This window comes from Rhinolophus ferrumequinum, chromosome 15 (genome assembly GCF_004115265.2).
Source record: "Rhinolophus ferrumequinum isolate MPI-CBG mRhiFer1 chromosome 15, mRhiFer1_v1.p, whole genome shotgun sequence".
NCBI lineage: Eukaryota > Metazoa > Chordata > Mammalia > Chiroptera > Rhinolophidae > Rhinolophus > Rhinolophus ferrumequinum.
In genome coordinates, this window is record NC_046298.1 from 37897203 (window position 1) to 37913411 (window position 16209).

Below are 16209 nucleotides of genomic sequence, written 5' to 3' on the forward strand. Positions count from 1 at the left end.
GAATATCATGCCACTGTCGGCCGCCATGTTTCTGAGCGAGTGCAAGAACCCGGCCCCACAATGCCCGCCGAGGCTGGAGGTGCAGATGCTGATGCCCATCTCGTGGAGCCGCATGCCCAACCACTTCCTGCAGGTGGAGACACGGCGCGCTGGCGAGCGTCTGGGCTGGGCCGTGCAGTGCCAGGAGCCGCTGATCATGATGGCGCTGCACATCCCTGAGGAGAACCGGTCAGGGCCAGCCCAGCCACGCTGGGGGGGGGGTTCTGCAAGGCCGCTGGGGTCTGAGTCCAACTCACTGCCCCCATCACAGGGTTTTAGACAACACCTCAGAAGGCCCCAGACCTGCTTTACTATCCCCAGATCACATCCCAGGGGGCCCGAGATCCATCTCAGTGGACCCCAGACCCACCTCAGGGGACCCAGCCCCAGCCCAGGCATCCCCAGATACACTGCAGGTAATCGCAGACCCACCTCAGGGACCCTAGGCCCTTCTCGGTGGGATACAGACTTTTCGCATGGGGCTCCAAATCCATCTTAGGGAGCCCACGCAACACGACAGGGGCCTCAAGTGCAACTCAGAGGGTTCTGGACATGACTCCGAGAGGCCTGGATGCACCCCAGATCTCTCAAACCCACTCCAGGGAACCCAGACACACCGGGGCGGAGGTGTGTTCACATGGATGGCAGGAATGCTCTTAAAGACTGAACATGGCCAGGGATCTCAGACGCACCCCAGGAGGCTTCTGACATGCCTGATCTTTCCTTTGTTCATTCATTTGACAAACAGCTGTGAACTCCTCCTATGTGACCGGTGGCATCCTAGGCTGGAGACACCAAGCCCTTGTGAAAGGACATTCTATTAACGTGCACATATAACTCAGTGGGCTCAGACCCATCTTCAGGGGTCCAGACATATCCATTTATTCATTCAACAAATATTTATTGAGCACTTACTATATGCTAAGTCCTGTTTAGGTGTTGGGAACAGCAAAAACAAACAAACAAACAAAAAAACAAACAAGCAGAAATATCTTGCCCTGGTGGTATTTACATTCTAGTGAAGCTCAGATGTAACCAGTGTACGAAGACCAGCCAGAGTGGGGTCAGGCCCGATCCCGGGATCCCAGATACATCTCAGGGTCACCAGATCTTCTCTGTGGAGTCTCAGATACCCCAGAGTGCCAGGTCTTCCCAGGGGGCCCTCAGACCCCATAGGGATTTCCAGAACCGTTGAGAGACTCCTGCGACCCAGCTCCACAGACCTCACAGAAACTTGGCCTAGCAGAGCACTAGGGCCACACCACTCACCTGAGCACCTCTTTCCCTCTCTCCGGTCCGTGTCTCTGTCTCCCGCCTCCTCTTCCCACTCTGTCTGTCTGTGGCCCATCTCCTTCGCAGGTGCATGGACATCCTGGAGCTGTCGGAGCGCCTGAACCTGCAGCGGTTCCACTCCCACACTCTCCGCCTCTACCGCGCAGTGTGTGCCCTGGGCAACAACCGCGTGGCGCATGCTCTGTGCAGCCACGTGGACCAGGCACAGCTGCTGCACGCCTTGGAGGACGCGCACCTGCCGGGCCCGTTGCGTGCTGGCTACTACGACCTCCTCATCAGCATCCATCTCGAAAGTGCCTGTCGCAGCCGCCGCTCCATGCTCTCCGAGTACATCGTGCCCCTCACGCCTGAGACCCGCGCCATTACCCTCTTCCCACCCGGAAAAAGCGCAGATAATGGGCCCCGCCGCCACGGCCTGCCTGGCGTTGGCATCACCACCTCGCTGCGGCCTCCACACCATTTCTCACCTCCCTGTTTCGTGGCTGCTTCGCCAGCTTCTGGGATGGCCGAAGCACCGGCCCGACTCAGCCCCAGCATCCCTCTGGAGGCCCTGCGGGACAAAGCACTGAGAATGCTGGGGGAGGCAGTGCGAGACGGTGGGCAGCATGCACGCGACCCTGTCGGGGGCTCTGTGGAGTTCCAGTTTGTGCCGGTGCTCAAGCTTGTGTCCACCCTGCTGGTAATGTCTTCCTCCTGTTTCCCTCTGTCCCACTCTTCCACATTTCAAATAACCTGTCCACACATACATCAGCCCTTCTCCCATTTATACAAACAATCACCCATTTGTCTCCCCACCCATACATCCTCCACCTTTCAATTTACCCCTCTATTATCTACTCATCCTTTATTCGCTTTTTCTTCCATCCATTCATCTGTCATAACTCTCTTCTTTCCATTCACACATCCAACCAACCATCATTCATCCATCCATAGATCCCTCCATCCTCCAATCCTCTTCCATCCATCCATCTATTCATTCAAACATACCCCCATCTTCCCATCTGCATCTATATCTATTTACCCTTCCATTTTCCACCCACATAGCAATCTATTCACCCATCCATGTATCAATCTTTCCAGCTTTCAATCTAGTTGTCTATTCCCCCTTCCATTCATTCATGGACATTAGTCTGTCACCATTCCATATATTCATCTATCCACCTACCCACTTATTTATTAATCTGCCTTTCCTTTTATACATCCTGTCATCATTCTTTCTACCCTGTGCATCCATCCACCCATCCATCCTCCACAGACCCATCCAGTCTTTCATCTTTCACATACCTGTGTATCCATTCATGCATCTCTCTATCCATATGCATGGGTACCCATCCACCTACCTACAAATCTATCTAGCCACCTACACCTATTCATCCACTCACCAATCCATCTATTCACACATACCCATTTAATAACTCACCCATATAACCAACTATCTTTTCATCCACAAACCTATTCACCCATTCATCCATCCATCCTAACCCATCTATGGCTATTTACGCATTTATTTATTTACCCATCCACTCATTTACTTGCTCATGTATCTATCAAACCATCCATCCACCTAACCACTTATCTATACATCATTTATCCTCTGTCATCCATTTACCCACCTTCTTTTCCTCCACCTTGACTTCACCTCTCCATCCATTACCCACCCATTCATCCATCTCCCCTTCAAATCTTACTCTTTCATCTTTTAATTCAGCCATGCAGCTACCCTGTCCTTCCCCCATTCATCTATCTCTCTCTTTCTCAACTCTTCTTCCCTTTTATCTACCCACTCTCCTTCCATCTGTTAGCATTTTCATTATGTTGACTGATAGCTGGCATATGCTGGGAGTTATAAGAGCCTCCATCAGGTGTAGGGTGTTCCAGAGTCACATATGCTCAAGCTTGGGAGAAAAGACACTTACTTGTGAAGGAAGAGGTGCTCATGTTTGGCTAGTGGTCTGGGCCATGTGGGTGGGACACAGGGTGTGGATCTGGGGAAATCTTAAAGAGGATGGATGGCAGGGCAGTGGGATGCCATTCCTGCTTGTGGGAGGAACCATATAGCCAATGCAGGACTGAATCTGTCATGTGCAGAAGAAGCAGGTCTGGGAAGTGAGGCTGGGACTTAATTATAGAGGCTCTGCAGGCCACAGTGAAGGACCTACACTCGCTTTGTCGTGTAGGTGATGGGAGTCTTTGGCGATGAGGACGTGAAACAGATATTGAAGATGATTGAGCCTGAAGTATTCACTGAGGAAGAAGAAGAAGAGGAGGAGGAAGAAGAGGAGGAAGAAGAAGAAGATGAAGAGGAAAAGGAGGAGGATGAGGAGGAAGAGGCACAGGAGAAAGAAGATGAAGAAAAAGAGGAAGAAGAGACAGCAGAAGGTGAAAAAGAAGGCTTGGAGGATGGGTTGCTCCAGATGAAGTTGCCAGAGTCTGTGAAATTACAGGTAGGCTGGTTCTTCCTGTTTTCCAACCTCCATCCATGTGCTGGGAGATACAGGGTCTGGTAAGTCGTGAGTCTGGGTTTGTCCCAAGGCAGTGGGGAGCTGTGAAGTGCATAGAGCAGTGGAGTGCTACTGGCATGGAATGATCTCTCTGGTTTCCAAGAAGGAAAGTAGTTGGAGGAATGAGACATGGAGAAGTCTGGCTTAAGGATCCAGGCAGGAGACAATGGTGGCTAGACCAGGGCAGCCCCATGGAGAGGGGGAGAGAAAAGCAAGAAAATTTCAAGGAAGTCCTAATGGTCTCATTACTATTCCTCCTACTGCATGGCTGGTCTATGCAGATGTGCCACCTGCTGGAGTATTTCTGTGACCAAGAGCTGCAGCACCGTGTGGAGTCCCTGGCAGCCTTTGCAGAGCGCTATGTGGACAACCTCCAGTCCAACCAGCGGGACCGCTACAACCTCCTCATGAGAGCCTTCACCATGTCTGCAGCTGAGACTGCCCGACGTACTCGCGAGTTCCGTTCGCCACCCCAGGAGCAGGTCCTCTGACCCCTGGCCCTGGTTGGCCTTACTGTCTAAACCCCAACCTCAACCTCTCCCCTACTCTAATCACTAATGGTACTTGACCTCTAAACCTGTTCTTGATATCTGACCCTATTGATATGTTTGTCTCTTACCTTCTCTGAATCAACCTGACCTCTGAGTCATACAGACTGACTGTGATCCCTTTCAAACCTCTAGTCTCCCAGATATTCTTCATTAACTTACACTTTGACTCACAACCTTAGACAGGGACTCACAATTGGATCTTGATCCTTGACGAACAGTGTTCCTGCTCTGGGGTTCTCTGACCCTCATTCTAACCTTTGACCTTCTCTTAGATCAACATGCTTGTGCACTTCAAAGATAGTGAGGAAGTGGAAGAATGTCCTGTCCCTGAAGAGATTCGACAGGATTTGCTTGAATTTCATCAAGACCTGCTGGCACACTGTGGTAAGGAGAGGGGAATCAGACAACCCTCCTGCCAAACTTTCTTCTAAAGTTTCCTTAAGATTTCCTGATCTTAAACATCTGTAGTATTGGTGTTATATAACTGTTGGTTGGTTTGCTTTGTTGGTTGAATGAATGAACAAACAAATGAACGAACGAATGAATGAATAATAGATGTATTAGTGAATAGATCGATGATGAGTGGAAGGATACGTTTATATGGGTATTTGAGTGGATGTGTATATGGATGGGTGGCTATAGGCAGATGGATGAGAGTGGAGAGATGGCTGGCTGGAGGGATGGATGAATGACCTTCATTGTTCCTGATGAGAAGTCAGCTGACAATCTTATTGAGAGTCCCTTATAATGTGTTGTTTTTCTCTGGTTAGCTTTCAAGTTTTTCTCTTTGCCTTTGCCTTTAAATAGTTTGAGTGTGATCTGTCTAGGTGTAGAGCTCTTTGAATTTATCCTACTTGGAGCTTGTTTAGTTTCTTGGATGTGCAGATTAATATTTTAATCAAATTTGGGATTTTTTTGGTCATTTTTTTCCTGCCCCTTTCCCTTCTCTCCTTGGACTCCCGTTATGTATATATTTGTATACTGGGTGGTGTCCCACATGTTTCTGAGACTCTGTTAGTTTTTTTTCCTTTTTTTTCTGTTCTTCAGCCTGGACAATCTCTATTGTTCTACTTTCAAGTTCACTGATTCTTTTTCCTACCAGCTCAAATACCATGTTTCCCTGAAAATAAGACCTAGCTGGACGATCAGCTCTAATGTATCTTTTGGAGCAAAATTAATATAAGACCCAGTCTTATTTTACTATAATATAAGACCAGGTCTATAATATAATATAATATAATATAACATGGGGTCTTATACTAATTTTGTTCCAAAGATGCATTAGAGCTGATTGTCCAGCTAGGTCTTATTTTTGGGAAAACATGGTATGTGGTCATACCTCTCTAGTGATTTTTAAATTTGTTATTGTACTTTTCAAGCCCAGAATTTCTATATGATTATTTTATATTACCTACCTGTTTATTATAATCTCTATTTGATGAGTCACTGTCATCATATTTCTCTTTAATACTTTAGACATGGTTTCCTTTAGTTCTTTGAACATATTTACAGTAGCTGATTTTAAAATACAAATGCCTTAAAGAATGAATAAATGAACAAATATATGAACATATGAGGTGTGATCAAACAATATGGTGTATGTTTAAATTTAATAAAAATGTATTACAGTAAAAGACACAATGCCATAAATCCCCCTCAAAATACTCCCCCTTGCTTCGAACACATTTATCCCATAGTTCTTGCCACTTTCTGAAGCGGTTCTGGAAGTCCTCTTTCATGAGTGTCTTTAGTGGCACTGTCATGGCTGCCTCAAAGTCCTGAATCATTTTGACTGTGGGGAAGAGCCAGAAGTTGCATGGTGACAGATCCAGTGAATAAGGTGGAGGAGGACACAGTGTAATGTTTTTTTATTTGACAGAAATTGCTGTATACCAGAAGCGATGTGTGACACAGAGCATTGTCGTGATGGAGGATGATTTACAGCACACTTTAAAATACACCTTCTCTCAACTGTAGCTCACACCTGACTGACTGCACTGAACAATTTGAAACTTGTCACACACTGTTACTAAGGTTCGATGTACCACTTCCCATAATGAAGATCCCTGCCTTTCTGTTGGATGGCACTCGGCAGCAGCAGTCACCATATTTTCTGATTATAATGAAAAGTCTACATGTCACACATCACTTCTGGTATATGGCAATTTCTGTCAAATAAAAACATTATGGTGTGTACTCATCCACCTTATTCACCAGATGTGGCACGGTGCGACTTCTGGCTCTTCCCCAAAGTCAAAATGACCATGAAAGGTAAACATTTTGAATCAATGCAGGACATCGAGGCAGCCATGACAGCACAACTAAAAACACTCACGAAAGAGGACTTCCAGAACTGCTTCAGAAAGTGGCAAGAGCAATGGATAAAAGTGTTTGAAGCGAGGGGAATATTTTGAGGGGGATTAATGGCAATGTGTTTTTACTGTAACAAATTCTTTTTATTTAAACTTCACCATATTTTTGGATCATACCCCGTATAAAGAAATAAATGAAAAACTCCATGAATGCACACATGAATGAATGAACAGATGAAGGACTAAAGAAGTGAATGAGGGCGGGCCCGGTGGCTCAGGCGGTTAGAGCTCCATGCTCCTAACTCCAAAGGCTGTTGGTTCGATTCCCACATGGGACAGTGGGCTCTCAACCACAAGGTTGCCAGTTCAATTCCTCGAGTCCCACAAGGGATAGTGGAACTAAGATTGAACACGGCACCTTGAGCTGAGCTGCCGCTGAGCTACCAGCTGACTCAGTTGGTTGGAGCGCAGGCTCTCAACCACAAGGTTGCCAGTTCAATTCCTTGACTCTTGCAAGGATGGTGGGCAGCGCCCCCTGCAACTAAGATTGAACACGGCACCTTGAGCTGAGCTGCCACTGAGCTCCCAGATGGCTCAGTTGGTTGGAGCGCGTCCTCTCAACCACAAGGTTGCCGGTTTCGACTCCCGCAAGGGATTTGCAACTAGCAATGGCAACTGGACCTGGAGCTGAGCTGCGCCCTCTACAACTAAGACTGAAAAGGACAACAACTTGAAGCTGAATGGCACCCTCCACAACTAAGATTGAAAGGACAACAACTTGACTTGGAAAAAAGTCCTGGAAGTGCACACATTGTTCCCCAATAAAGTCCTGTTCCCCTTCTCCAATAAAAAAAAAAAAATCTTTTTTTAAAAAAAAAGTGAATGATTAAGCAGTTGAATAAGCAAACAGATGAATGAAACACCTTCTCTTTTTGACCACCTGCAGGAATTCAGCTGGAGGAGGAAGAGGAGGAACCAGAGGAAGAGGCCACCCTGGGCAGCCGTCTGATGAGCCTGTTGGAGAAAGTGCGGCTGGTGAAAAAGAAGGAGGAGAAAACCGAGGAGGATCTGCCTGCTGAGGAGAGCAAACCTGGTGAGGGCTGGGCCATTAGGGAGGGGCCAGAGTGGGGTGGGCATCCCTGTGCTTAGGGAGCCTCTGGGTCCAAGACGGGCCACGAGGAGTTGTGCAAGGGAAGGGTAAATGGGTATTAAAGAGAGGAGGAGTGGCGGGCAGGGTGAGAGGGGGGCATGCTGGAGGTGTGGCCCAAATGTGGGGCCTGTGTAGTACGTGTGTTGGACCAGGATGGCATGTGGCCCTCTAGAGCAGAGACATACATCCAGCCTTAGGTTGATGGCAACTCCTGCACCACTGTGGTTTCCATATCCTTGTGGCTTTTCTTTGTTTTTCTTTCTTGGTGAAACAATGACCATGCTGAGGGATTACAAAAGCAGTTATGATAAATGTTGGGCCAGTGGGTCATTATGCAAACTATATATTAACCCCATCTAACGAGGGTAGAGTCCCTGATATTGGTACAGGGTTTATTCTACAACATTTAGGAAACTTTTATTGGACCAACCCTGGGCAAGGCACTGTTTTCAAAGCTGGGGAATCACAGACCCTGCCCTCAAGAAGTTTAGAATATTACAACAGATACAAATATGCATATACCATAATGTCAGGTGGCCATGGGTACTATGAAGAAAAACAAAGTGGAGAGAGAGGGCCAAAGATGAAGGGGTCAGAGTGAGAGAGTGAGGCGTGCAATGAATGGTCTGGGGAAGGATGATCGGTACAGAGAGAACAGCCAGTGCAAAGGCCCTGAGACAGGATCGTGCTTGGTGCATTTAGAGATCAATGTGGCGGCTAGCGTAGAGTGAGCAGGGGGAGAGGGGCAGGAGTTGAGATCAGAAGTGATGGGCCAGGTTGTTTGGGCTGCAGGAAGGAAGGTAGGATCAACACGTCACAGGTCATGACCTGACACCATCGTTCAATGCCAGTGCCTGGCGGTTTCTCTTAACCTTGAGACACAGGAGACATCCGTCTTCTTTACCAGAAATCCTGGGAAGAAAAAACTGTTGGGAGAGAAAGAGAGATAAATGTATGCTGGCTGGTGAGGCCCAGCCTCACCAGGAAAAGGAAAGGTGAAGCCCAGGAAGAGGGCCAGGGAAAAGAAAACTGTTATTCTGACATCATTTTCAAGTGACGCTGAAGTCCTCTCAGTTTTTCTTTGTGTCTGTTGACTCTTGTGATGAAAAGTTGACAGTATTTTTACAAAACAAATAGAATTGAGGCTTGTGCTTTCACAAGGTGCCTGGTGAAGTGCTCAGGTGTTCTGTAGCGATTCCATTTCTTTTTCCTCTTGAAACTTGTAGGCACCCTTATGGAAAGAGTATTAGGGTGAAGAGAACAGATAGACTCTTAGGGCAATTAAAAAAAAAATCTGCCAGCATCCATGTACTCCTGACAGGTGGAGGGTGGGAAGGGTTAGTAACTGAGAAGCCTCTGGAAATAGGGGCACCTTCTGCATTGCTCAGGCTCAAGGCTCTGTCCAGGCAAAGTGTTCTGATCCTTGCTTCCCCTTCCCAGAGTCGCTGCAGGAGCTGGTGTCCCACACGGTGGTGCGTTGGGCCCAAGAGGACTTTGTGCAGAGCCCTGAGCTGGTACGGGCCATGTTTAGCCTCCTGCACCGACAGTATGACGGGCTCGGGGAGCTGCTGCGCGCCCTGCCCCGGGCGTACACCATCTCGCCATCCTCCGTGGAGGACACCATGAGCCTGCTCGAGTGTCTCGGCCAGATCCGCTCACTGCTTATCGTACAGATGGGCCCCCAGGAGGAGAACCTCATGATCCAGAGCATTGGGTGAGGCACCGCCCCTTCCCCTGACTGCACGTCTCTGGGGAAGGGAGGTGAGCCTTCCTGGCTCCAGCTTGTCCCCTGGGTCATGTCCTCTGGATACGATAATGTCTCTCTCCCTCACTTCTGCCCCATCCTCGGAGTGATATACTCCTGATCCCAGCAGCTGGCCCATCTCCCTGGGTAATGTCCCCTCCCCTTACCTCTCCACCCACCCCTAGGGAACAGCTTCTACTCAGCTGGGACTCTTGGCACAAAGGTCACCCTCTCCCTCTCTGAGCTCAAATGGGATGGAGCCATGCCTACCTCGTAGAGTCCTGGTGCAGCTTTCGTGAGCTCACGCACATAGTAGTAGGAATAATAATAATAGTATTGAGCACCCACTTAGTGTCAAGTGTGCCTCATTCATTCAGTCAGCAAACATTTACTGAGCACCTACTGTGTGCCAAGTCCTGTAGAGGATACAATAGGCAGTATGACAGAGGTCACCACCTGGTGACGGCTCCCCCAAGCGTCTGGGGGCTCGCCCTGGACTTGTGCCCAGCTCTCCATCTGTCCACAGGAACATCATGAACAACAAAGTCTTCTACCAACACCCGAACCTGATGCGGGCGCTGGGCATGCACGAGACAGTCATGGAGGTCATGGTGAACGTCCTCGGGGGCGGCGAATCCAAGGTAAGGAGCCTGGCAGGGCCAGGGAGCACAGGGGCGGGAGCCACAGAAAGTAGACATTGACCACTGGCCCACCCTGCCCGGCCCAGGAGATCCGCTTCCCCAAGATGGTGACGAGCTGCTGCCGCTTCCTCTGCTACTTCTGTCGCATCAGCCGGCAGAACCAGCGCTCCATGTTTGACCACCTGAGCTACCTGCTGGAGAACAGCGGCATCGGCCTGGGTAAGAACCCCCAAGGCTGGGGCTGCCCCCCAGAGCCCACTCCTGCCAGTCCAGCCAGGCCTGCCCCACTCTCCGCTGGCTCACTCATTCATTCAGCAAACACTCTCAACTCACCCTGGATCTGGCCCAGTGAGGGGCAGTGCTGGGGGCACCCACACAGCCCCGGGCCTGACCCTCAAGGGGCTCACAGTGCAGTAGGAAAGACAGACCCGTCCCAGACAGCGACAGCCCAGAGTGGTCAGGCCTAGGAGGGGGAAGCTCAGGCCATAGGAGGCACCTCACCCAGGATGGAAAAGGGGTGTTCAGGGAGGGCTTTCCAGAGGAGGTAAGACAAGCAGGAATGAGACAGGTGGCTATGAACTTCTGAAGAACATTCTCACCACTTCTCGCCCCCACAGGCATGCAGGGCTCCACACCCCTGGATGTAGCAGCTGCCTCTGTCATTGACAACAACGAGCTGGCCTTGGCGTTGCAGGAGCAGGACCTGGAAAAGGTGTGGAGGGGGCAGGCCTGGCCCCTGCGGGCACCTGCCGATTCGGGACCCATTCTCAGGGGTGATTCTGGATTGTCCAGGACTGGAGCAGAAGGGGGATAATTTGCAGGGAATGATAGGACCCAATCACTTATTCATGGGGCTGGGGGCTAATCCATGCCCCACCCTCCCCAGCTGCATGGCCTTGACGTGTTTTTTAGCCTTCTGTGGCCCCGCGTCTACGTGCAGTGATGGGTGTGGGCTCTGGAGTTCAGCAACTTAGATTCAGTTCTCCCCACTCCCTTGCTGTCTGGCCTTGAACAAATGACTTAAACTCTCCAGGTCTCCATCTCCTCATATGCAAAGTGAATATAATAATAAAAACAACTTCATAGAGTTCTGAGTTTTAAATGAATTAATCTGTGAAAGCATTTACAAAACAGTAAGCACTCAATAACAGTTATCCACTATTATATTATTATTTATTTAACAAATGTTTATTGAGCACCTACTGTGTGTCAGGACCTGTCCAAGGCAGTAAGGGTATGATAGTGAATGAGACAGTCAAAAATTTTTGTCCTTGTGAGGCTGATGTTCGAGTTGGGATAATAAACAAGATGAATAAATGAAATGCATGGCGTACAAGGTGTGATCAAACCATATGGTGAATATTTAAATTTTAAAAATTATTGCAGTAAAAGACACATTGCCATTAATCCCCCTCAAAATATTCCTTCTCACTTCGAACACACTTATCCCATCTTTCTTGCCACTTTCTGAAGCAGTTCTGGAAGTCCTTTTTTTTGAGTGTCTTTAGTTGCGCTGTCATGGCTGCCTCAATGTCCTGAATCAATTTGACTTTGGAGAAGAGCCAGAAGTCACACGGTGACAGATCCAGTGGATAAGGTGGATGAGGACACACTTCAATGTTTTTATTTGACAGAAATTGCTGTACCAGAAATGATGTGTGACACGGAGTGTTGTCATGATGGAGGATGATTTGTGACACACTTTAAAACACACCTTCTCTCAACCGTAGCTCATCCCCAACTGACTGCACTGAACAAGTTGAAACTTGTCACACATTGTAACTAAGGTTCAACGAGCCGCTTCCCATATTGAAGATCCCTGCCTTTCTGTTGGATGCACTCAGCATATTTTCTGATCACAATGGAAAGGCTCCGTGTCACACATCGCTTCTAGTATGGCAATTTCTGTCAAATAAACACATTGCAGTTTGTCCTCATCCACCTTATTCGTTGTATCTGGCACTGCAACTTCTGGCTCTTCCCTAAAGTCAAAATGACCATGAAAGGTAAATGTTTTGAATTGATTCAAGACATAAAGGCAGCCACTAAAGACATAAGATTCAAGACATAGAGACAGCGCAACTAAAGACACTCATGAAAGAGGACTTCGAGAACTGCTTCAGAAAGTGGCAAGAACAATGGGATAAGTGTGTTCATAATGAGGGGGTGTACTTTGAGGGGGATTAATGGCATTGCGTCTTTTAGTGTAATACATTTTTTTTTAAACATTCACTGTATTGTTTGATCACACCTCATATTTGCTAGTGACGAGTGTTAAGAAGCAAACAAGTGAGCAGGAGAGAGAAATATCAAGTGTCAGAAGGGTGTCGAAGTTTAGACAAGAGTTGTCAAAGAAAGCCTTGCTGAGAAAGGCTTTCAAGTAAACTCTGAAGGAGGCAAGGTGCTGTATAGACATTAGGGGGAAGAACATTCCAGGCAGGGGAACAGTCAGTGTGAAGGTCATGAGGCAGGAGCGAACCTCATGAGTTTGTTTGTGGAACAGCAAAGAGATCAGTGTGATTGGAGCAGAGAGAGTGAGGGACGAACAGTAAGAGATGAGGGCAGGAGGCGATGAGGGTGGACAATGAGGGTAATTGTTTGCCGAGGGATCCAGAGATAAAGCAGATTGCGGAGCTCCAGGGATGAGCAGGGGAAGAAGGCAGTGTAGGTCTGGCCTCAGACTGAGCACCCCCTCCACCCCTAGGTGGTGTCCTACCTGGCGGGCTGTGGCCTCCAGAGCTGCCCCATGCTCCTGGCCAAAGGGTACCCAGACATTGGCTGGAACCCTGGTGGCGGTGAGCGCTACCTGGACTTCCTGCGCTTTGCTGTTTTTGTCAATGGTGAGGCAGGTGGTGGTGGGGGGGCAGGAGGCGGGGCTCACTGGCCAAGGGTTCACTCGGGTGTGGCCCATATCTTGAGCCACAGGTCTGGCCTGGGCAGGGAGTAGGGTCACAGCCTGGCATGAACCCTTGAGGTGCTGGGTCCAGGGCTGCATGGGGAGAGCTCCTGGGCAGTGGCTCACGGGACCTCCTGACCTGCCTGAGCTACTAGGTGAGAGTGTGGAGGAGAACGCCAACGTGGTGGTACGCCTGCTCATCCGCAAGCCCGAGTGCTTTGGGCCGGCCCTGCGGGGTGAGGGCGGCTCGGGGCTGCTGGCTGCCATCGAAGAGGCCATCCGCATCTCCGAGGACCCTGCTCGGGACGGCCCAGGTGTCCGCAGGGACCGGCGGCGTGAGCAGTGAGTCTCCCACCCATTCCTCAACAGAACAACCTGTCCTCCTGTGCCCCTTGCTGCCTCCCCCATACCACCTGCCTTCCCCTGCAGCTTTGGAGAGGAGCCTCCTGAGGAAAACCGGGTGCACCTGGGACATGCCATCATGTCCTTCTATGCGGCCTTGATCGACCTGCTTGGACGCTGTGCACCAGAGATGCATGTGAGACCCAAAGGCCGGGGTGGGGGTTGTGTGTACATGGCCAACCTTGCACCCCTTCAGTCAGGCACTCAGCAACGTTGCTTGAGCTCTCACTATGTGGGTGGTCCTGGGCTAGGCAGTGCTGAGGACAAACCAGGGACCAAGAAAGCCCCAGGCCCTGCTCTCCCAGAACTCCCAGTCCAGGGTGGTGGGGCGAACTCGGCATTGAGAGCCAGGGGTGGTCAGTGCTGCAGTGGAGAAGCACAGGCAGGGGTCAGAGCTGAGTATCCTAGAGTTAGCCCCACAAAAGGGAGTCCTGTTCCCTCTGGGGTCAAGAAGGGACGGAATGGGGTAATGACCAAACAGGGCACAGACTGCCTAATGACATGTCCACCTCCCTGCTCCAGCTAATCCAAGCCGGCAAGGGTGAGGCCCTGCGGATCCGTGCCATCCTGCGCTCCCTCGTACCCCTGGAGGACCTCGTGGGCATCATTAGCCTTCCACTGCAGATCCCCACCCTGGGCAAAGGTGTGGAGGGGGCGGGACTCAGCAAGGGAGTGATGCTGGGAGGGGGTGGGTGGGTCCGAAGGGCACCCCTGACCCCCTGTGTCCTTGCCCACAGATGGAGGTCTGGTACAGCCAAAGATGTCGGCATCCTTTGTGCCAGACCACAAGGCATCCATGGTGCTCTTCCTGGACCGTGTGTATGGCATCGACAGCCAGGACTTCTTGCTGCATGTGCTGGACGTGGGCTTTCTGCCCGACATGAGGGCAGCCGCCTCTCTGGACACGGTGAGCAGCCCAGCCCACCTTCCTGCACTCTTGTTTGTTCTGAAATTGTGTACCTATCCTGATCCTCCCTCCTCCACCATCAAGATAGAAAACAAAAACCAAGAAAAATTCTGAGTTCTGGTAAAGGGGGTATGGAAATCTCCAATACCTCAGGTTATAAGAAATAATCATTCTCAATGACGGCTCAGCGTCATGGAGACACAAAGATCTGTGCACAACAATCATAACAGAAGGTGACAAGGTCAAGTAAGATGAAGGCTAAGAACTGACCCCTGGTTTGGCCAGATGGAGGTCACTGATGACCTTGACAAGCAGTAAGGCAGTGGGTTGAAAGCCTCACTGGAGAGGGTTTAAGGAGCCTGGGAAGTGAGGTAGAGGGGACAGTGAGTGTTGACAGTCTTTACACAAGTTGGTGACAGAGGAGGCAGAGAAATAGCGATGTCCTGGAGGGGTGACCTTGGTCAAGAGAAGGCTCTTCTTAAGATGGTAGAAATGACTGTTGGCCATTAACTGGGAAATTGAACACAGAAACTTGAATCTATAACCACAAACTTGTCAGCAATACAGTGAGCAGAGGAACAGTTAACTGACACCACCAGGAAGTGACTAGCCAAAGCCAAAATGTATGAAATTCCACGGGATTCATGACCCAGTTTCTTCAGCAATAAAAAGTATTAAATAGAAAAAAAAGTATTAAATAGGGGAGGAAAAGGAATCATTACAGATGAAAAGACCTAAGCAATCCCATCAGCCAAATACAGTATACTGACCTTCCTGGGTCTGATCCAAACAATCCCAGCTAAATGCAAAGCAATTTTTGAGACAATTGGAGAAGGCTGATCATGAATATTAAGACTGTTAATTCTGTGAGATGTGATAATGGCAGCATGGAATATTAAATAGAAGTACTTGTCTGAAGGGAGGGATATATTTAAATATCTTTTGGTAAAATGATATGTGGCTGGGGGTTGCATGGAAATATTACAGGAAAAAAGATGGAGTTAGAGGGAATAAATGTGCAGAAGGTGGAAATCTGCAAAACAGTCTACTCTGGGTAATGCGGTTTCATTAATTGGCTTCTCCACTTTTGTATGTGTTTGAAAATTTGCGTAGTCCATAGTAGTAAGGGAGCAGGTTTGGGGAGAAGATGAGAAGCCTGGGTCGTTTGCCCAGAGTTGTCCAGTGGGGTGCCAGGACAATTCCAGAAGCACTCAGTGGGCTTGATGTCCCCACTCTGCACCCCAGGCCACTTTCAGTACCACAGAGATGGCACTGGCACTGAACCGCTACCTGTGCCTGGCGGTGCTGCCACTCATCACCAAGTGTGCACCACTCTTTGCGGGAACTGAGCACCGTGCCATCATGGTGGACTCCATGCTTCACACGATATACCGCCTGTCCCGTGGCCGCTCGCTCACCAAGGCACAGCGCGACGTCATCGAGGACTGCCTCATGGCACTCTGCAGGTGGGGCTGGGCTGGAGGGCGTGGGCCGGCCCTTGGGGTGCGGCAGGCCTCAAGCTGAGAGCCCACTGCCCCCTGCATGTCCCCGCAGGTACATCCGCCCGTCCATGCTGCAGCACCTGCTGCGGCGCCTGGTGTTCGATGTGCCCATCCTTAACGAGTTCGCCAAGATGCCACTCAAGGTGAGGGCAGATGCTCTTTAGAGCTCTCGTTTCCATGTCCTGCCCACCTGTTTGCTCCGCCCTCAGCTTATGGGGCTCATTTGTATCAGCACCGCCCAGGCCAGTTAACCTGTAAATGCAAAGGCATC

At 49.7% G+C, this 16209-nt stretch overlaps 1 protein-coding gene across 1 annotated transcript in view; it reads left to right on the plus strand.

Moving 5' to 3' along the window:
* Positions 1 to 16209, plus strand: part of RYR1 (ryanodine receptor 1) — a 110268-nt gene that overhangs the window by 34845 nt on the left and 59214 nt on the right. The window contains 17 exon segments of the mRNA XM_033127196.1: positions 2 to 228; positions 1399 to 2011; positions 3510 to 3776; positions 4115 to 4315; positions 4657 to 4768; positions 7643 to 7789; positions 9287 to 9560; positions 10117 to 10231; positions 10318 to 10450; positions 10849 to 10943; positions 12936 to 13071; positions 13283 to 13469; positions 13557 to 13665; positions 14052 to 14172; positions 14267 to 14436; positions 15682 to 15902; positions 15991 to 16081. Of these exon segments, the coding sequence (XP_032983087.1) occupies positions 2 to 228; positions 1399 to 2011; positions 3510 to 3776; positions 4115 to 4315; positions 4657 to 4768; positions 7643 to 7789; positions 9287 to 9560; positions 10117 to 10231; positions 10318 to 10450; positions 10849 to 10943; positions 12936 to 13071; positions 13283 to 13469; positions 13557 to 13665; positions 14052 to 14172; positions 14267 to 14436; positions 15682 to 15902; positions 15991 to 16081 (3219 nt within the window).